At 57.9% G+C, this 20,225-nt stretch overlaps 1 protein-coding gene across 4 annotated transcripts in view; it reads left to right on the top strand.

Moving 5' to 3' along the window:
* RPS6KA1 (ribosomal protein S6 kinase A1) overlaps positions 1–19,893 on the top strand; it is a 34,909-nt gene extending 15,016 nt beyond the window's left edge. The window contains exons 3-23 of one of the 4 annotated variants that reach the window (XM_054395164.1): positions 5,141–5,191; positions 9,051–9,167; positions 10,019–10,100; positions 10,386–10,466; positions 11,195–11,274; positions 11,804–11,910; positions 12,493–12,530; positions 12,662–12,804; positions 13,361–13,431; positions 13,652–13,740; positions 14,353–14,417; positions 14,691–14,793; positions 15,072–15,199; positions 16,077–16,202; positions 16,948–17,037; positions 17,312–17,470; positions 17,670–17,831; positions 18,412–18,488; positions 18,654–18,771; positions 19,323–19,460; positions 19,771–19,893. In XM_054395164.1, the coding sequence (XP_054251139.1) occupies positions 5,141–5,191; positions 9,051–9,167; positions 10,019–10,100; positions 10,386–10,466; positions 11,195–11,274; positions 11,804–11,910; positions 12,493–12,530; positions 12,662–12,804; positions 13,361–13,431; positions 13,652–13,740; positions 14,353–14,417; positions 14,691–14,793; positions 15,072–15,199; positions 16,077–16,202; positions 16,948–17,037; positions 17,312–17,470; positions 17,670–17,831; positions 18,412–18,488; positions 18,654–18,771; positions 19,323–19,460; positions 19,771–19,893 (2,148 nt within the window). Of the gene's footprint in view, positions 1–5,140; positions 5,192–9,050; positions 9,168–10,018; positions 10,101–10,385; positions 10,467–11,194; positions 11,275–11,803; positions 11,911–12,492; positions 12,531–12,661; positions 12,805–13,360; positions 13,432–13,651; positions 13,741–14,352; positions 14,418–14,690; positions 14,794–15,071; positions 15,200–16,055; positions 16,203–16,947; positions 17,038–17,311; positions 17,471–17,669; positions 17,832–18,411; positions 18,489–18,653; positions 18,772–19,322; positions 19,461–19,770 lie in introns of those variants that run through there. The other 3 variants (XM_054395165.1, XM_054395167.1, XM_054395166.1) reach the window with 3 other exon arrangements.
* The last annotated feature ends 332 nt before the right edge of the window (positions 19,894–20,225 follow it).

The raw sequence follows: 20,225 nt of genomic DNA on the forward strand, positions 1-20,225 counted from the left end.
AGAGCCCCAAGCTCTGCCATCAGGCAGATGTTTTGGGGCTCCTGGGCAGATGAGTCAGGGGGCAAGAGCTGAGCAGGGCTGGTGTGAAGCAGGGGCATTTGCTTTGCCCTCTGTGAGCCACCTTCTGCCTTCTCCAGCCTTAGGCTTCCCTTGGGAAAATTTCTCATCCCTTGATCCAGTCCTGGATCCCCCTGGCTGCTGAATGTTCCCAGTGAGGAGTGTGTGCATTGGGTGTTTATGGGATGGGATCTGTTGGCTCTCAGCCTCCAGAACTGAACCATCTGGGACAGGAAGGATGCTCTGAGTGCCATCTGCTGGAGTTTGCTCGAGGGGCAGCAGTGCCCTGGCAGCCAGCCTGGCAGGGTGCTCTGGGTGCTCAGCCCTCTTGGGGTGGCACAGCTTGGCCCCTGTCACCACTGCCCCACCATGCCCTGCTGGAAGTCTCTTGCTCTGCTTCTGCTGCTCTGCTCCCCATGAACAGTGTGCTGAGGTCTTGTTGGTGCCCCCCAGGACTGTGCAGTCTCCTGCCTGTGGCAGCTCCATCCAGCACCACAGGAGCTGGTGTAGGTCACTGCCTGCCATACAGAAGTGAACTTGCTGTTGAGAAAAGAGAGGAGAGTGGAACTGCTCCATCTGAGCCCCAACAGGGCAAACCCACAGTGGCTGGGGCTGGGTTCTCCCTTTTCAGGGCTTTTCTGTGACCCCCCAGCTGCAGGGAGCCAGGATCACTGCTCAGAGTGGCAGCAAAATCCTTTCCAAGGTCACTAAATGAATTCTGCTCTGAGCATTTGGCTGCTTTGGAGGGGGGAGGAATCACCCTGGGGTGGCAGAGTGCTTCCAGGAGGCCAAGACTTCTGTTTTAAGCCATGTGGGGAACGTTCCTGGCTGGTGCTGGCTCAGTGGTGCTTGGGCTGGTGTTGGAGGAGGCTGAAGTGGTGCCCAGGCCATGCCACAGGCTCTGGGTGACATTTCCCAGGAGGACTTCTCCAGGGGTGCTGCTGAGGGGGCAGGTTTCCTGTGGGGGTGGCAGCATCACCTGCCTCCCTTTCCTGGAACTCAGGGGATGGCCACAAAGCAGCTTCAGAGCTGCAGCTGCTGCTGCAAGCAGCTGGTTGCTGTGGGCAGCACTTCCTCTGGGGGCAAAATGGCTCTGCCCCGAGGTGCAGCTCCCTGCTCTCCATCCCAGCTCTCTGAGCAGCTCCAGCCCTTGCTCTGTGCTGGCTCTGGGTCCCTGCAGACACAGCTTTGCAGGGGGCTCTGCTCAAGGCCAAGAGTCCCGCAGGATTTCTCAGGCTGGGACCAAGCCTTGGGGGCTGCCAGGGGCACTGAGGGTGACCCACCAGTGCCGCCCCCTCCCCTGGAGGTGTTCAAGGCCAGGTTGGGTGAGGTCTTGAGCAGCCTGGGCTGGTGGAGGTGTCCCTGCCCATGGCAGAGGGTTGGAGCTGGATGGGCTCTGAGATCCCCTCCAGCCCAGCCCAGTCTAGGGTGCTGGGAAAGGCAGGCAGGAGGAGGTGGCTCTGTGGTCCCTTCTTGGGTTGCAAATGAGGCCAACTGCCAGCCTTGCCCAAATAAGGCCTTTGCAGGAGGGCAGGCAGTGGCTGGGGAGGTTTCTTTGCTGTGTTTGTTCCCCTTTTTGAGGAACTTTACAAAAGGAGCATATCCAGACAGAGCAGCCTCTGCCTCTCTGCCCCTCGCAGCAGCAAGAAGCAGATTTGCTTCCTCTGCAAGGCTGCAGCTTCTCCTGCTTCCCTTGATCCCAGGCTCCCTCCAGAGCAGGAGTTGGTGCCCTGCAGGGAAGTTCCTGCTCTGGAGTAGTCGCATAAAACCTGGTGCAGAAGTTCAGGAGTTCAGCTCCCATATTGCTGAAGCTGCCACCCAGGAGCACTCTGCACCAGGAGGGTTGCTCTTCATAAGAGGTCTTCCTCCAGAGCTTCCTGGCCAGCAGCTGAGACCTCTGCTGAGCCATCCCTTGGGTCTAGCACAGGGGCATAGGTCCCACAGCTGAAGGGGTTCTGTGAGGTAGCAAAAGGAGCTTGCAGTGGCCCTGGGTGACTTTGCAACCACCTCTGGCCTCTGCCTTGCACAGCTGAGGTGCAGGTGGCCTCTGGGTGGGAACTGGGAGCGTGAGGCTCCCTCTGCTCCTGGCAAAGACAGAGGCTGGGAGGAAACAGAGGACCAGCAGGCTGGAGCCCTTCTCCTGCTCCACTTCTGCACTGCCTGGCTTGGCCAGTTCCCATCTCCTGCCCACCATGGGAAGACATCCCTGGATGTGCAGGAGCAGGGTGCAGAGCAGGGCAGGATTGTTCCCTCCTGTGTCCAGAGCTCCCCTGGGGTCTCGCAGCAGCGTCCCAAAGACCTGAGGCAGCAGCTGAGCAATCCAGGAGGGAAGGATGGAGATCTGCCTCCTCCTATCCCCTTGTCTGGAGCTTCAGCTGATTCTACAAGGAGAGCACTTGTGTGGAGCCAGCTTCAGAGCAGGGAGAGCAGAACTCAGCCTCGTGGCTGCCTGCTGCTGCCTCACACAGTGCCTGCAGTTGCTCTTTCTGTGCCTGCTTCCCTGCCAGGGACGTGGGGCACTGCCCTGATCCCCCTGGAAACCTTCCTGCTGAGCTTTGCTGATGGGGAGAGCTCTGCCTGAGCCCCAGCAGAGCCCTGCAGTGTTCCTCCTTGGCTGCTGGTGCTGTGCAGCCATGGCCAGGCTGCGATTGCCCCACACCAAACCGCGGCTTCCTCTCAGCTACAGCTCCCAAAATACATCCCAGAGAGAGAGCTGCAGCAGCAGCCAGGCTGCCTGAGCTGCTCTGGGGCTGCTGGAGGCTCGGAGGGCAGCTTGCCAGAGGATGGGAGAATAGCAGCCTGAAGGCTTTGGAGATGCTGAGGCTCCTGTTCCGCAGCAAGGCCAGGATCCAGGAGGCAAGTGTGAGGCTGCTCTCTGTGCTCCCTGCCCTGCACCCCCGGGGGTGCTGCTGCACCTCCTGCACCTGGGGAGCCAGCCCTGCTCCCTTCTTCATTAGCAGCTTCTCTTCTGGCAAAGGCTTTGCTGATGGTTCCACTGCTCTCTCCCAAGTGTCTCTCCTAGGTGCTGCCAGGATTTGGGAGTGTTTGGGGAGCAGAGCATGTGTTGAAGCAACAGAAATTAAAACAGCTTCTGGTTAGTTGTTGATGACTATGAAGGGAAATGCCAAAAGTGTAATCTGTGTAATCTGCTTCTAGCTCTTGCAAGCCTTTTTTTTCCTGCCTTTTTTTTCCCCTTGAGTGTGTCTCTTGCATTTAGCTGTGGCTGTCTCCTGCCTCCACCAGCAAAGTGACAGAATGGCAGCAAAAACAAACCTGTCTCCTGGCTTCTGCCTTGTGAAAGCTTCCTGCAAAAGGGGGGAGTAGGGAAGAGGATTTGTGATTTGAATTTGGTGGTGGTGGAACACTCACCCCATCTGCATGTCCCCAGCCCCTGCTGGGGGGTGGCTCAGCCTTCTGTGCAGCTCAGAGGCAGCAGGGGGAAGTTCAGAAGTTGTCTCCTCCTCTGACTTGAGGCAACCTCCTGGTCTCAGAGCTGGCTGCTGGCTGGCGGGGGGGGGGGGGTCCTTTGGTTTTACAGGAGCAGAAAATATCTCCCAGTGGTGCAGGAGTCTGTGGAAAATGCCCACCCCGGGGCTGTGGGTGTCAGGAGGTGGTTGGCAGCTCCCAGGAGCAGTCTGTCAGAGAGCTCCATGCTTGAGGGAGACAAATCCCATCCCAGGCAGGGCTTGGTGGCTGCTGGGAGCAGTGAAGGTTTCCCCACCTGGGTGTAATCCCTGCTGGGGAGCGCTGCTGAAGGGCTCAGTTGTGGTGTGGTAGATGTGCCAGCTGGCTGCCCCCAGCATCTGCTTCCCACCTTCTGCCAGCCCCAAAGAGGTCTTGGCTGCTCCAGCAGCAAGGGCAGAGCCATGGAGGGGACCTGGTGACAGCAGAGGCTCCCTCTGCTCTGATTCAGTCCCTCTGGAGCTGAGGATCAACTCATTCTTCACTCTGAGCTTCACAGAGCTCCTCCCTTCCCTCAGGGTTTGCTTTTTCTTCTCTCTCCTCTCCTAGCTCCTGTCCTACTCTCAGGGCACTCTGCCCCACCCTGAGCCCCCCCAGTCGATGTCACTGCTGCCCAAGAGCCCTGCCAGAGCCAGAGGCATCCACGGGGGTGGACTGCTGGGAAGGAACAAGTCACAGCTTGAGTCTCTCTCAGGTCCCTTCTGGCTGCAGTCAGAGGAGCTTCATCTCAGCCACAGCCAGACTTGAACCCTTTGGAGGAAATTGTTCAAATCTGATCTGATTTTTTGGGGGGGGTGGTGATTGTTGCATGCAAACTTAGTTTGTTGTGTGAAGAACAGCTGAAGGAGAACCTGGATGTGGGAGCAGATCTGTGTGCAGCAGGCTTGGGGACTGACCTTGCCTAACCTTACTTCTGCCCTTGAGGTCTGAGTTCTGGGGCAGGAGGAGCCCTGTCCCAGCCAAGAAGCAGGGGTTTGCTCCAAACTGCCTTCAGATGCTTCTGCATCTCTGCCTTGAAAGGTTCACAGCTGGCATCTGGCCCCAGAGGCAGTACAAGTGACACTTCTCAGGCTGCCTGGGGACCTGTCAGAGCAGCTGGGCTGGGCTGGCCCTGCCCTGCCCTCCAGGGATGTGGTGAGGCTTGGTGCTTGAGTCTGTTCCTCTTGGTTGCTGTAGAAACCCTGAGCATGCCCTGGGGTGAAGCCATCTCCTTGCCATGGCAGTGCCAAACATCCCTGCAGGCCCAGGACATCACCTCCAGAGGAGATGCTTTGGGTGCAGCTGAGAGTAAAATCTGATCCAGACATTACTCAACCAGCCAGAGATGAATTACCTCTCCTTGGTATCAGTGCTGTGATTCTCAGGGAAGACTTGGAGCCAAGTGCTGGCACCGTGGCCTTCTCCACCAGCCAGCAGTTTATCAAAGCCTTTTAGGAGAAGATTTCTCCAGTGGCTCTCCTGGAGCCCCCAGCAGAGCTCAGAGTCACATCCCAGGGAGCAGAGTCTGGTGGGACAGCAGCAGTGGCTGTAAGCAGCTCTCCTGCTCTTGCCAAACAAGTTGAGGAACCTTGAGCAGGAGGTGGCAGCCCCTCCATGCTGATGCTCCTTTGTTGTCCCCCAGGCAAAGTCAGACATCCCTTGGATAGAGAAGGACCTGGAGCCAGCAGACAAGGTAAGAGATGCTGCAGATGTGCACCCCAGGGAGCCTTGAGGCTGCAGCTTGCCCCATGGGGGCTGGTCCCAGCAGAGCTCCCAGGGGCTCCTGCACAGCACAAACCCTTCCCTGCCAGCCTGGCTGAGCTGCCTGGGGCTGCTGCTGCAGGGAGCAAGCAGCTCTTACTCACTTGCTCACATGGCATCCTGGACTTGACTTCATCCTCCTCCCTCCCCACACTGAACCCTCTCTGTGCTGTCATTTCTGTCTCTCCTGTGGCTTTCTGCTCTTGTCAGCTTTCTGGGGCAACCTCTGCAGCCCTGCAGTGGCACAGGGACACAGTGGGAGGCTTTTGATGGCTGGGGGTTTTCAGAGGTTCTTCTCTTCCTTTTTTAAGAAGTGGCTTCTCAGAATCTCCTCCTGCTCTGGAAGTACACCCAGAGCTCACAGCCTGGCAGGAGACTCCTGTGGTGCTAGATGGATGGATGTCCTGTGTCAGCAGCCCTGGCACCACCCCAGCTCAGGCTCTTTGGGGCTCTGAGCAAGTTGGGGATGTCCCTGCTGGCTGCAGGGGGCTTGGACTGGATGAGCTTTAAAGGCCCCTTCCAGCCCAAAGCAGTCTGGGATTCTGTGACCTTGACTGATCTGTGGGACCCAGACATGAGCCGGGAGCTGGGAGACCTTTTTGGTTGTTGTTTTAAATTAAACAAAAACAAAAACAAAACAAAACAAAAACAAAAAAAAAAAAACCCAGAGCCCCAGCCCAGGGCCCAGAGCCCCAACCACAGCTCTGCTGCTGGGGCCCTGGTGGAGCTGGCTCAGCGTGACTGCGCCCTGCTCCCCACTGCGCATCTGCCAGCAGGGCTCCAACCACCTGCATCTCCTCCTGCCACCACCCTCACCCCTGGGCTGCCCACAGGAGCCTGCCTGAGCCCCAGCCCCCAGTTCTGCTTCCCCAGCAGCTGGTGGGGGTGGTGGTTGCAGGGGCTGGGGGATGCTGCTCGGGATGGGAGGATGGAGAGGGGTCCCAGGCTGCCTCGCGTCTGTGCCCTGCTCCTGCTCTGGCTGCAGAGGAAGCACCGAGCCAAGCCCTGCAGGCTGCAGCTGGCAGCCCCCAGCCAGCCCTCCAGCAGCACGGTCAGTACCATCCTGGCTTGCCTGGCTTGCCCTGGCACCTCCTGGGTGCTCACCCAGCTGTGCTGATGCTTCAGGTGGGCATCTGGAGCAGCCTGGTTTGCTTCGCTTTGCCTTTTCTGCCTTCCGAGACAGTTTGTGTGATGCTGCCCCTGGAAGAAGCTTCCCTCAGTGCCTGCTGGTGCTGCAGCTGGGTGGGACACAGGTGGTTTGGTTCTGGTGTGCTGCTGAACAGGCTCCAGCAGCTCTGGGTCTCCAGAGCCCTGATAGTTGAATTGCAAGCTGCTGGCTGAGCCCCTGGGAGGAAGCCTGGTGCCAGCATGATGCCAAATGGCATCTCAGAGCTGCTCTCAGCCAGCTATCAACAACCTCTCTGCTGATGCCACAGCAGAGGTGTGAGGTGGCTGGTTTGAGCTGGGAGATTTTCTGGAGCATGCAAAGTTCTTGTCCCAGGGAATCTGAGATCTCTCTTGTCTGTGATCACTGAGAGCAGCACAGCCCAGGGGAGCTCCTGCCCCCTGCTCTCTGCCCCTGCTCAGGCTGCAGTGTGGAGGGTGTTAGAGCTTCTCTGCTATGTCTTGGCTCCTGATAATGCAGGATCTGGAGAGGGCAAAGCTGTCCCCATGGAAGCAAAGCCTCTTTCTAATGTAGAGAGGAGCCAGGCATGAGAGCAGGCAGGGCAGGGTGCTGGCTGCAGGTAGCAACCACATCCGTGGGTGCTTGGCAGTGCCACGCTGCCCCAGGAGGGGCTGGGAGGGTGCAGAGGAGAGGCACAGCCTGAGGCTTGGTTCCTATTGTTTTTCAAAGCTGCTTTGCTTAGCTGGGTTCCAAACCAAGGATCTTAGCAGCTGTAGAAAATAGTCACTTTAGTCCCCCAGTTCTGCAAATCCAAGGAGCAGCTCCAGCTTTCTGCCAGGCTCTGTTGGCCACATCTGCGCTAGGGTCAGAGAGCAGCTGAGTTTGATGCCCTTTGGAACAGAACTGCTGCCCTCGGATGCAGAGAGCAGCCAGGCCACATCTAGCACTGGGTAACCCAAGTGCCAGGGAGCCTGGACCTGCCCAGCTCCAAGGGGTTCCTGGCCTGAGTCAGGTTGATGTCTGCACCAGTGGGAAGCTGAGTCCAGCCTGCCCAGTGAGCTCTTCCCATGGCCACTTGGGAGAGGATTTGGAATAGGTAAAGCTCTGAGGAAGGCCAAGCAGAGATCTGCTGGTGAGATGTGCTCAAGAGAGGCAGAGCCAGAAGGAGAACAGCAAAAGTCTCTTTCTGTTTGGGATGCAAAGAAAGCAGCAGGAGGTTGGTGTGCAGCTGGACTCTGGCTTTCAAAGGTTCTCCAAGCCTGGCCCAGTCTGCCCAGGGCTGAATCCCCATCCCTGGAGGGGTTTCAGAGGGGCAGAGCTGTGGTGTTGAGGGCCATGGCTTAGCCCCAGGCTGAGTAGGGTTAGAGCCTGGTTGGACTCCATGACCTCAAAGAGCTTTTCCAACCCAAATGGTTCTATGATTTTGTGCTCCAGAGGGAAGGAGAAGGTTTGCTGAGGGACAGGAGGTGTCTCAGCATCCCCTCAGGGGCTGGGGCACCTCTTGTGTGCTGGCCTGGCTCTGCTGCTGAGTTTATTCCAGACACTGCTGATTAAATCTCTCTCTCTCTCTCTTTTTTTTCCCCCCTTCTTTATTTTGTTTTCCAATAACAGCAAAGTGTTTTAAACAAAGCATGTGCCAGGGACCTTGGCTTCCCCTCAATCTTCTTTGAAGGCTCAAGTCTGTTGAAGCATCATCTGTATGTGCTGAGGATGCTCTGAGGCTCCTGCTGCTCAGCTTGCAGAGCAGATGGGCTCCAACACGTCTGATGGGTGCCAGCCCTGGCCCTGTTTTGCCAACAGTGCTGAGTTTTTGTGCTGGGGGATTTTTTTTTTTCAGTGACATAAACACTCCTGGGTTTGCTACCAGGGCCTGCAAGAGGAAGGTGCTGCCCAAGAGCTCTTCTGAAATGCAGTTCAAAGGAAGGCAGCAGCTGAGGTGTGAGGAGGAGGGCACAGGGTGCCAGCCAGGGCCGCCCCCTGCCAGCCCACTGCCCACTGGTTTATTGCAGGTGTTGGAGGCAGGAGGTAGCCTGTGGCAAGCACCAGCTTGTGTGGCTCTCTCAGGTGTGGTTCCTGTGAGTCGAGGAAGGTTCTCCTCTCCCTCTGCTCTGCTCTGCTGAGACCACACCTGGAATGCTGTGTCCAGTTCTGGGATCCCTGAGCCTACAGAGACCTGCTGGAGAGAGCCCAGAGGAGGCTGTGAGGATGAGGAAGGGACTGGAACAGCTCTGCTGTGGAGAAAGGCTGAGAGCCCTGGGGCTGTTCAGGCTGAGGAGAGAAGGCTGAGAGGGATCTGATCAATGTCTACAACTATCTGAGGGGTGGTGTCAGGAGGAAGGTGCCAGGTGTCTGTAGTGGTGCCCAGGGACAGGACAAGGGGCAGTGGGCACAGACTGGAACCCAGGATGTTCCACCTGAGCAGAAGGAGAAACTTCTTTGGTGTGAGGCTGCTGGAGCCCTGGAGCAGGCTGCCCAGAGAGGTTGTGGAGTCTCCTGTGCAGAGCTTCCAGCCCCACCTGGATGTGTTCTGTGTGCCCTGCCCTGGGGGATCCTGCTCTGGACTGCATCACCCACCCCCTGCCATTCGGTGATTTCCCAGTCCAGGAAGGCTTCTTTCCCTTCCTCAGGAGCAGATTCCCAGTGAACCATGTCCCCTCTTCCTCAGGGTGAAGGTGTTGTGAAGGAAATCAACATCACCCACCACGTGAAGGAAGGTTCAGAGAAAGCTGATCCCTCACAGTTTGAGCTCCTGAAGGTGCTGGGCCAGGGCTCCTTTGGCAAGGTGAGTTCCCTTCTTCCTGGGGGTTCTGCCAGGTGCATGATTTTGGTGGTAAAAAGGACAGTCCCCAACCAAATTTAGCTGATCCCCAGCAGACTGTGAGAGCTGAGGGGCTGGAGGGGCTCAGCCAGGGCAGGTCTGTTGCTGCCAAGCTGTGAGCTTGGAGGACTCAGCCATGGTCCTCCCTTCCCAGGAGTGTTGCTGTGTGCCAGGGGCTGGCTTTGGCCCCTGCTTGGAGTCCAGTTTCCCTTCTGTGAAGGGGGCAGGAAGCAGCCTGTAACTCTGCTCTGTTTCCATGTGCAGACAGCCCAGGGCTCTCCCAGGCCATCTGCTCACACTCCCATCAGCCTCCTGTCACCTCCCAGCACTGGCACTGGGGGCTTGCCCAGGGCTGGGTGCTGCTGCCTGGGCAGAGGCAGCTGTGGCTTTCTGGAAAGCCAGGGGGGAGCCTTTGGAAGCTAAAAGCAGGTGGGATGGGATGTCAGGGAAGGAGGTAAGAATCCAAAGGGGCTGCAGGACCTGAACAATGAGAGGTTGCTCTCACAGCTGCGGGTCAGCAGGAGGCTCTGTGGAGCATCAGTGCTTGGAGCCACAGCTCCCAGGAGCAGCCTCAGCCTCCTGGGAACTGCAGAGTGAGGCAGAGGAGTAGAGAGGAGGAAGGTGCAGTGTAAAAGCAGGAGGGCTGCAGAGAGGGGGTGAGAGGCCTCTACACACAGCACCTTCCTGAGCACCTCATGGGGCTCCTCAGGGAGAGTTTGAGGTCTTATCAGCCCTGGGGCCAGGGGCTCCTGGGGTTGCTTTGGCATCCAGCTCCCAGCCTGTGCTGGGCTAATTGTGCTGCTCTTCTGCCTCAGGTTTTCTTGGTGAGGAAAATAACTCCACCAGACAGCAACCACCTCTATGCCATGAAAGTGCTCAAGAAGGCAACACTGAAAGGTAGGAGACTCCTCCTGTGGTGCTCTTGACCTCCATGGCTCGGAGTGCAGAGGGGAGAAGTCACAGCAGCCACTGCTGGCCCCAGGGGGACCTGAGGGAAGGGGAAGAGTCTTTGTCTCAGGCAAAGAGCCTCCTTTTGTCTCCAGATGTAAAGGACCAACTTGGTGCAGTGCTGGTGGTGGCAGAGATCTGGCTCCAGCTGCCTGGCACTGCAGAGCTGTAGGGGCAAGGCTGGCACCAGGCTGCTGTGTGCTGTGCCTGAGCTGCTCCTCTCTCTCCCCTCAGTGCGTGACCGAGTGAGGACAAAGATAGAAAGAGACATCCTGGCTGATGTCAACCATCCCTTCGTGGTGAAACTACACTATGGTGAGTGTGGAGCTGGCTGGGAGCTGCTGGGAGAGGGGCTGCAGGCACACAGGGCCCTGGCTGCTTTTAAGCACAATAAAGGAAGGTGCCATGAGCAGGAAGGTGAGCAGGAGGCATCCAGCAGCAGGCTGCTGGGAGGATATTGAGAGCCTCTCCTGGTGCCTGACAGGCTTCTGGAGACACCTGAAAGGGAGAAGAGGCCTGGGTCAGCCTGCACCCCTCAATGGCTGTGCTGCTTTGGAGCCTTCACAATCCCCTTAGCACAAATCCCTTCCTGGGAAGGTTTGCTCCCTGCCTGCCCTGGCTGTTGAGTGGGGAATGGAGCATGGGCTGGGAGAAGAGGTTTAAATAGCAAATCCTTGGGATTAAAATGTTAAATCTGGAGAAACTGAGACAGCAGAGTCAAGCCAGAGTCTGGCAGGATTCATGCTCTGACTCTGGGGAAGGTGAGGATGGAGCTCCTTTGGGAAAGCAGCCTTGGCAGTAGGGCATCAAAGAGCCCTGGCAGTAGGACATGTCTGGCTGAAAGGGAGCCAAGCCCCCCTCAAGGAGGAGTTTCTGCAGTGCCAGAGTGCTGCTGGTGAGCTCCCAGCCAGGCTGCCTGACTTCCCCCACAGCCTGAGCCCTACCTGGTGTAACTCAGTACCCAGGCAGGGATGTGCCCAGCTGGAGCCAGGGGGATTTGCCCTAGAGCAGGGCTCTGACTGCTGCTCTGGGTTGTGTTTCAGCATTCCAGACCGAGGGGAAGCTGTACCTCATCTTGGATTTCCTCAGAGGAGGTGACCTCTTCACTCGCCTTTCCAAGGAGGTTGGTGTGCCCTGGCAGCCTGCTGGGGTCCTGAGCCTCTCCCTTTGTGCTCAGCTGCCTGGAGAAGTGAAGGACCTTCTTGAGAGGGGGGAAACAAACCCAACCTGCTGCCAGCCCAGAGCTGGCAACAGGAGAGGATGCCTGAGGAACCTTCCTGTGGCAGAAAGCAGCAGCACAGGAGCAGTTCTCACCTCTGCTGGGCACCATGTAGAGGGTGCAGGCAGGTGGGAACCCTACCCTGGTTGTGTGGGGGTGAGGCAGGGCATGGGAGGGGTAAGGAGAAGTTGTGCCAGGTGATGAAAACTGAGAGCACAGCCCTGGTGAACATAAATGCAGAGAGTTTTAAAGGTCTGCTTTGGGTCTTGGTGTGGCTGCTTAGCTGCTGCTCCAGGGTGCTGATTGAAGCCTGGGAGTCCTGAGTGTGAAGGAGCAGGGAGGGGACAGCATGGATGTGAAAGGTGCCTTGGAGCCAGTCCTGCTGCCAGCACTGTGACCCCAGCTGCTGTGCCCTTGCCCTCCCTCCCTGCAGGTGATGTTCACTGAGGAGGACGTGAAGTTCTACCTGGCAGAGCTGGCTCTGGGGCTCGACCATTTGCACAGCCTGGGAATCATCTACAGGGACCTCAAACCTGAGAAGTATGTGGGACACAGCTGGGGCATGGACCCCACTCACAGCAGCCCAGAGGTCTTTCAGTTCAGCCCTAGGCCTGCAGTCAGCCCCTGGCATAGCCTTGTGCCACCAGGGCAGAGCTGGTGGTACTCCAAGGCCAGGCCAGTGGGAGGTGGCAGTGCCAGGCCAGGGGGTTCCTGCTCTCAGCTCAGCAGTGCTGGGGAAGCAGCATGTGGGCACCACAGGCCTGAGCAGCCATCCTTGGCAGGCTCCTGGCTCCACTTGAGAGCCCTCAGGGGGAAGTGGCACCAGGCAGGGCTTCTGCAGGGACACCAGCTACACACCTTGGGTCCACCCCCAGGGCCTGGGGCACCAGGGGTGGTGAACCCTGCAGGGGTCACTGCTTTTGTGTAAAGCTGAGGGTGCAGAGGGAAGGGAACTGCTCCTTGTCCTGCTCACATCTTGGTGATGGAGCCTAAAGCAGGGGGTGGAGGGGCAGGTAACTCCCTCCTGGGGAGGTCAGGGGACATCCCTCAGCAGCCTCTGCTGTGTGCTGGCTCTCTCCTGCTGCAGGCAGTGGCAGCTTTGTTTTTCCTTTCTTGCTGCAGCATCCTCTTGGATGAAGAAGGCCATATCAAGCTCACAGGTGGGGGACTACACAGAGCCTTGACCCCCAGCCAGACTGTTTCTGGCAACAGGGAGCTCCTCTGTGGCCTCCCTGCTCTGCCTGCTGCTCAGAGCCCCTGGGTGCCTGCTGACAACTCTTCTCTTTGGTAGATTTTGGCTTGAGCAAGGAGGCCATAGACCATGAGAAGAAAGCCTACTCCTTCTGTGGCACTGTGGAGTACATGGCACCAGAGGTGGTGAACCGCCAGGGCCACTCCCACAGTGCTGACTGGTGGTCCTACGGCGTGCTGATGGTATGTGCCTGCTGGGGGGCTGGGGACCAGCAGCTGCTCCAGCTCTGAAACCTTCTGGCCTGATCCTGCCAGCCTGGGGATGTTCCCCAGACTCCCCAAAGGGGCTCTGGCCAGGGGTCCAGCCAGGAACGTGTGGGTTTGGGGGGAGGAAGAGCTGCTGAGGCTGCTGCCCCGGGGGTGCAGTGCTGGGGGGTGCAGTGTGGGGTGTGCGGTGCTGGGGGTGCGGTGCTGGGCGGTGCAGTGAGGGGTGTGCAGTGTGGGGTGTGCGGTGCTGGCTGCAGGGGGTGACTCTGCCCACCCCAGCTCAGGGCTGTTGGTGTCTGTGCAGATCTGGTGCCACCATCTGGCAGCAGCTGCAGCCCAGGGCTCCTGCAGCAGCAGGCACTGGCTGGGCTGTGTTGTCCCTGCATGGCACACACGGTGCTGGCTGTGATCTTCTTTGGTCACTCACAAACTGCTCAGGAGATTTGGTGAGCTCCCAGCTGGAGCTACAATGGGATCTGTGCCACCCTCAGCCTTGCTCAGATGTGACCTCCTCTTCTCTCTCCCCCCCCAGTTTGAGATGCTGACTGGCTCGCTGCCCTTCCAGGGGAAGGACAGGAAGGAGACCATGACTCTCATCCTCAAGTAAGAGAAGTTTGCCCTCCCTGTACCACAGCTGAGCTGCTCTGAGCACTGTTGCAATCTGGGGCCTCCTGCAACTGCAGGGCACCAGCAGGGTGGCACCAGCAGCAGATTGGAAAGGTGCAGCGTCAAATGCCAGAGTGGTGATTGTGCTGCTGGGGGTGGAGGTGCTGCCCACAGCCTGTGGGTTGCCTCCTGCAGCTGGTTGCACAACTTCCTGCAGGGCGAAGCTGGGCATGCCGCAGTTCCTGAGCACCGAGGCGCAGAGCCTCCTGCGAGCCCTCTTCAAGCGGAACCCAGCCAACAGATTAGGTGAGGCCTTGGACTTGCCTTCGGTTTCTGGCCACCCCTGGTGCTGGGCTGGGGCCTCCCCATCCTCCTGGGTCAGCAGCACCTTCACCCTGGTGCTATTAGCGGCGTCACTGCTTTGCAGCCAGGTTCGTTCCTAGAGTCACAGAAGGGGTTGGGTTGGAAGGGATCACAAAGATCATCCAGTTCCAGCCATGGGCAGGGACACCTCCCACCAGCCTAAGCTGCTCAAGGCCTCATCCAGAGTGGGAGAGTTGGAACTGTTCAGCCTGGAGAAAAGAAGGCTCTAGGGAGACCTTAGTGCAGCCTTGCAGTACCTACAGGAGAGCTGGGGAGGGAGTTTCCAAGGGCTTGGAGTGATAGGGCAAGGGGCAGTGGATTGAAAGCAGAGCAGGGTGGGGTCAGGGTGGATGTTAGGAAGAAGCTCTTTGCTCTGAGGGTCGTGGAACACTGGCACAGGTTGCCCAGGGAGATGGTGGAGGCCCCATCCCTGGACTCATTCAGGGGATGTCCCTGCTGGCTGGAGAGGGGTGACCTGGATGAGCTGTAAAGGTCTCTCCCAGCCCAGTGCTGGTTGTGTGATGGTGCAGCACACCCCATGGGTGCATCTTGCAGGTTCTGGACCAGATGGGGCAGAAGAAATCAAACGCCATCCTTTCTACTCCACCATTGACTGGAACGTGAGTGCCAGAGCCTAACATCAGCCTCAGCCTCCCCTGGGGCAGCCTGGGACTGTGTCTTCTCATTCTCATTTCTCCCCAGAGTGACTCAAAAGCATCCCCACTGGCCAAGAAGTCTCCCCTCAGGCTGCTGAGCTGTAGCTCAGTGCTGAGCCACAGAGCTGTGAAACCCCTTCCTGGCCTCTTGTTCCTTTCCTCCTGCCTTTGCATCCTTCTGGGCATGCAGCAGAGCCTTGCCTGCCAGAGCACTTGGGAGCTGTCCTTGTCTTGCAGAAGCTGTACCGCAGGGAGATCAAACCTCCCTTCAAGCCTGCCGTGGGGCAGCCAGATGATACCTTCTACTTTGACACTGAGTTCACCTCACGGACACCAAAAGGTTTGTCTGAGTCCACACAGAGCCAAAGCTCCCTGAGTGAAGCCAGGCCCCAAGGCTTCACCCTGCTGTGCCAGTGCCAGTGGCAGCAGGGCAGGATCTGCCTCCTGTTGGTGCTGCCAGCTGTAGATGCAGAGGTGCCAGGGGCAAGCTCGGTGCTGGGTGGTGTGGCTCTGGTCTCAAATAACCTAAAGAGAAGCTGCAGCTCCTGGGAATAAGGGGAAGGCTTCTGCTGCCACAGGAGCAGCCCCCCTGAAGCTGTGTCTCCCCTGCTGCTGCAGACTCCCCTGGCATCCCCCCCAGTGCAGGAGCACATCAGCTCTTCCGAGGCTTCAGCTTCGTGGCCACAGGACTGATGGAGGATGGCAAAGTGAAGCCTGCCCAGCCCCCTCTGCACTCCGTGGTACAGGTAGGAAGCAGGGATGGAGAAACCACTGTCTGAAGCTGCAGTGGTGCTCCAGAGTGGCTCTGGGGGAGCTCTGTCCCACCTGGAGCAGAGTTAATGATTGGAGGGTGGAAGCCCTCTGCTGTGAGGCCAGGCTGAGAGAGTTGGGCTTGGTCAGCCTGGAGAAGAGAAGGCTCCAGGGAGACCTTCTGGTGGCCTTGCAGTGCTTCAAGGGCTGAGCAGAAAGCTGGGGACAGACTTCTGAGCAGGGCCTGATGGGACAGGACAAGAGGGGATGGTTTGAACCCAAAGAGGGAGATTGAGAGTGGGGAGAAGGGAGAAATGTTTGACCCTGAGGGTGGGGAGAGCCTGGCCCAGGGTGCCCAGGAAGGTGGGAGCTGCCCCATGGCTGGAACCATCCATTCCAGGTCAGGTTGTTTGCGGCTCTGAGCAACCTGCTCTGGTTGGGGATGTCCCTGCTGACTGCAGGGGGTGGGACTGGACGACCTTTAAAGGTCTCTCCCCACCCACTCCAGTCTGTGACTCTAGCAGGAAGCCTGAGGCAGTGCTGTCCTGTTTTGAGCTCTTGCATCCTGTTGTTCTTCCATTTCCATCGACTCTCCTGTGCAAAGGTCACCAAAGCAAGACAGCTCTGTTTGCTGTCCTCTCCCCAGGTGGACCTGTGCTAGTAGGAGGTCTGTGTGAGTGCCCATGGCTTGGCAGGTGCCACCAAAATGCAGCACACTGGATGCAGGCAGCCGTAGCCTACTGACCTACATCTGCCTCCTTCCCTTCTCCTCCCTCAAGCTGCGGGATGCAGCAGCCTGCAGTCAGCTGCAGTTTCCTCACCGTGTTGCAAACCTTCCCTCAAGCCCCTGAGCTCTCTGCTCTCCCCTTGCAGCAGCTGCATGGCAAGAATGTGCAGTTCAGTGATGGCTACGTGGTGAAGGAGGCCATCGGCGTCGGCTCCTACTCGGTCTGCAAGCGCTGCGTGCACAAAGGCACCAACATGGAGTACGCCGTCAAGGTCTGGGCTCTGCCCCTCTGCTCCTCTGGCAGGCTGCTGCCCATCCCCACGGAGACCAGAGCAACACCCTAGGATGCAATCTCGTCCCCTGCTCGCACAGGGCCCCGGTGGGCATGAAGCCAGATGAGTGTCCTGGGTCAGGGAGCAGGAGCACAGCACAGCCTCCCTGTGCACAGCTCTCTCTGCCTGGCAGCCCCAAACAGGGAAGCCAAGCATCAGACCTCCTGGTCTTGAAAGTCCCTTCCAGCCTCAGCAGTTCTATGATTCTATGAATGTTGGGGTTTGGGGGGACACAGAACTGACCCAGGGGCGTTCTAGAGCTTGGTGCTGGAGAGAGCAGAGGCAGCAGCTGAGGAGATCAACGTGTGCAGACATCCGGAGGGTGGGTTGCAAGAGGATGGGGCCAGGCTCTCTTCACTGGTGCCCTGTGGTAGCAGGAGGGGCAACAGGCACAGACTGGACCCTGGGAGGTTCCACCTCAACACAAGGAAAGAATTCTTTGCTGTGAGGGTGCTGGAGCCCTGGAGCAGGCTGCCCAGAGAGGTTGTGGAGTCTCCTCTGGAGAGCTTCCTGTGCAGCCTGCCCAAGGTGATCCTGCTTTGGACTTGATGGTCTCCAGAGGTCCCTTCCAAACCCTACCATGCTATGGCTCTGTGATTCTGATATCTCTGCAGGCCCCACACACTGCACTGCTTTGCCTTCTCCTGGCCCCTCTCCTGGCTCATGCTCCTCCACCCTGCTGCAGGTCATCGACAAGAGCAAGAGAGACCCTTCTGAGGAGATCGAGATCCTGCTGCGCTACGGACAGCACCCAAACATCATCACCCTGAAAGATGTGAGTGTGGCTCAGGGCTGGCCCTGCACCAAGCTCAGCACTGCTCTGGGGGCACAATGCAGCCCGAGCACAGGCAGCCCAATGGCCCTGCTCAGGGCATTGCTCTGGGTGAGGAAGCAACCCCAGAACACCTCTGCAACCCCAGAACACCTCTGCTCTGCTGACTTCTGCCTAGTGGCAGGAGGCTCTGGAGGACCTTTTGGGTGAAGCTCAGGACAAAAGGGAGGCTCTGGAGGCCCTTTTGAGTTAACCCTCTCCATCTCTGCCTCGTCAGGTGTACGACGATGGGAAGTTCGTGTACCTGGTGACTGAGCTGATGAGGGGAGGAGAGCTGCTGGATAAGATCCTCAGACAGAAGTTTTTCTCAGAGAGGGAAGCCAGTTCAGTGCTGCACACCATCTGTAAGACAGTGGAGTATCTGCACTCCCAGGGGGTGAGTATGGTTCCCTCTGGTTCCCTGGGAAGCTGGCACTGCACTCCCCTCCCTCTCCCCAGGGCAGGACCATTCCTTCTTGCTGGTGTCACTGTCTCGGCAAGGCAGCTGTGGAGCCAGGCAGGGGTTGAGTGTCCTGCTGCACCCTCAGACCTCTCCCTTGCTGGGGTATGAGAGCAGCACTTCCCTTGCTCCACAGGTGGTTCACAGGGACTTGAAACCCAGCAACATCCTCTACGTGGACGAGTCAGGGAACCCCGAGAGCATTCGCATTTGTGACTTTGGCTTTGCCAAGCAGCTGAGGGCTGAGAACGGCCTCCTCATGACCCCCTGTTACACAGCAAACTTTGTGGCACCCGAGGTGAGCACCCAACAACTGCCCTGAGGTGAGCACCCAACTGCCCTGAGACCCTGCAGCAGCTCTCATGTCCCTCCCTCAGCCTCTGCTGTCACTGCCCTGTTCCTAACTGCAGCTCTCGCTGGCAGGCTCTGTGCTGGGAGAGGTATTGACAGAGACATTCCCTGTAGTAACAACCAACCAGGGGATCTCAAGTGCAGTCCTCCAGCTTGCACTGCCCTGCTTAGGGTGCTGAGACTTTTAAACCCCAGGGATTCTCTGGGCTGCTTCCCTTCCTGGTGAACTGCTCAGTTACAAGAGCTGGGAAGATTTTCCACTCAGTTGTCTTGGTGTGGATGAAGGACACCACGGAGCATGTCACCACACTGGAGCATGGCTTCTGTGTCACCCTAGGCCTGGCAGGTTCCTCTCGTCCATGACACCAACATCTGACTGCAATCCTGATCTTTAGTCCAAGACTTTGCTGTTCAGTTGAGGTGTAGGAGCTCTGCATATGGATTGCACACAAGGGTCAGGCTGCTGAAGGGAGCTCAGAGAGGAGAACCAAATGGACTAATTTTTGTCTTCTGCCTCTTCTGCTCAGGTGCTGAAACGCCAAGGCTACGATGAGGGCTGTGACATCTGGAGCCTGGGGGTGCTCCTGTACACCATGCTGGCAGGGTGAGCACTTTGGGCTCACTGCAGGGCAGCAGCCAGGGCTGTGCCCACCTCACTCTGCCATGTGCTCCATGCAGCAGTTGGACCTCCCCTTGGTCACTGCCAGCTGGAGGTGCTCCCTACTGGGTCACAGGACAGTGGATGCAGGACTGTCCCTTCTCTCTCCAGCTGCACCCCGTTTGCTAATGGTCCCAGTGACACCCCAGAAGAGATCCTGACCCGGATAGGTGGGGGGAGGTTCTCCGTCAGCGGAGGCAACTGGGACACTATTTCTGACATGGCCAAGGTAGGGTTTGACCTCCACCTTGAAAGGTTTGACCCTCATCTGCCTCACCTTGAATGGCTGGGGTCAAGCACAGCCACTTGCTGTGAGGCAAGTTTAAAGCAGGCTGGAGAGGGCCAGAAGGGAAAGGAGAAGAGCATCAGCAGAGCTCCTGCCCCATGCAGACCTGCCCTGTGGCAGCCCAGCAGTGTGCTGCTGTGGGCTTAGCAGTGGTGCTGAGATTGCAAGCTCCAGGGGAGTGGTTGGACTTGATGATCTCAAAGGTCTCTTCCAGCCTCCACAGCTCCACAGCTCTGTGGCTCTCCTCAAGCTTTCTTTAGCTCTGGCTGTCAGCATCTCTGTGGAACATCAACTGCTGCTTGACCCATGTGGGGTTTGCTGCTGTGTTACACCTCCCAGGCCCACCCAACCCAGATTTGATACAAAAGGAGATGTCTGGGGACTTTAAACTTGGCCTCTGAATTTCCATCCTAATCTGGGGGCAGCCAGCTGGGATTTTTGCATCTCAAGTATGAAACCTTCTGAAGTCTTAACTTCCCAAACCATGCCCTTAGGATCTGGTGTCCAAGATGCTCCACGTTGATCCTCACCAGCGCCTCACAGCCAAGCAGGTCCTGCAGCACCCCTGGATAACCCAGAAGGACAGCTTACCCCAGAGCCAGCTGAACCACCAGGACCTCCAGCTTGTCAAGGTACCAAGCCTGGACTGGGCCTTCAGCTGGCTCCTCATGTGCCATGGGCTCTGTGGAAAGCAGCAGCCCAGGTGGGCAAAGCAGGCTGGAAGGTCAGAGAGGAAGGCAGAACAAGACAAGCTGGGAGGTTTTGGCAGGAACCCTGGGCTGCTGGTTGGACTCAATAAAAGAGTAGATGTGGCACTTTGGGACATGGTTTAGTGTTCATGGAGGTGTTGGGTAGAAGGTTGGACTTGATGGTCTTAGAGGTCTTTTCCAACCTTAATGATTCTGTGGTTCTATAAATGACTTTTTCTGCCTTCTCTCCAAGGGGGCCATGGCTGCCACCTACTCTGCACTGAACAGCTCCAAGCCAAGCCCCCAGCTGAAGCCCATTGAATCCTCCATCCTGGCACAGAGGAGGGTGAAGAAGCTTCCTTCCACCACACTGTGACCCTGGGATGCTCTGCAGCCACACAGCATGGGGCAAGCACAGCCCAGACCCCTGGGGACAGGGCAGGAGATGGCTGAGCGATGCCTGCCCAGGAGCTCCCTTCAGGACCTGCACTCCAAAGGCCAAGTGCCTCCTGAAAGCCTGGCTGCTGCCTGTCTGGACTGACCTTCGAGAGACCTTCACTGGAGGACTTTTTGGAAGTGTAAATTGTTAGGTTTTGAAGACCCTCATCTGTGTATATGAGACCCAGAATGTAACTGTTGTCAAGTGGCACTAACAAGCAGCCCTGATCCACCCTTCCCTGCCTAGGGCCAGATGTTTGCTGTTGCTGC

This window comes from Indicator indicator, chromosome 33, assembly GCF_027791375.1.
Source record: "Indicator indicator isolate 239-I01 chromosome 33, UM_Iind_1.1, whole genome shotgun sequence".
Classification (NCBI taxonomy): domain Eukaryota; kingdom Metazoa; phylum Chordata; class Aves; order Piciformes; family Indicatoridae; genus Indicator; species Indicator indicator.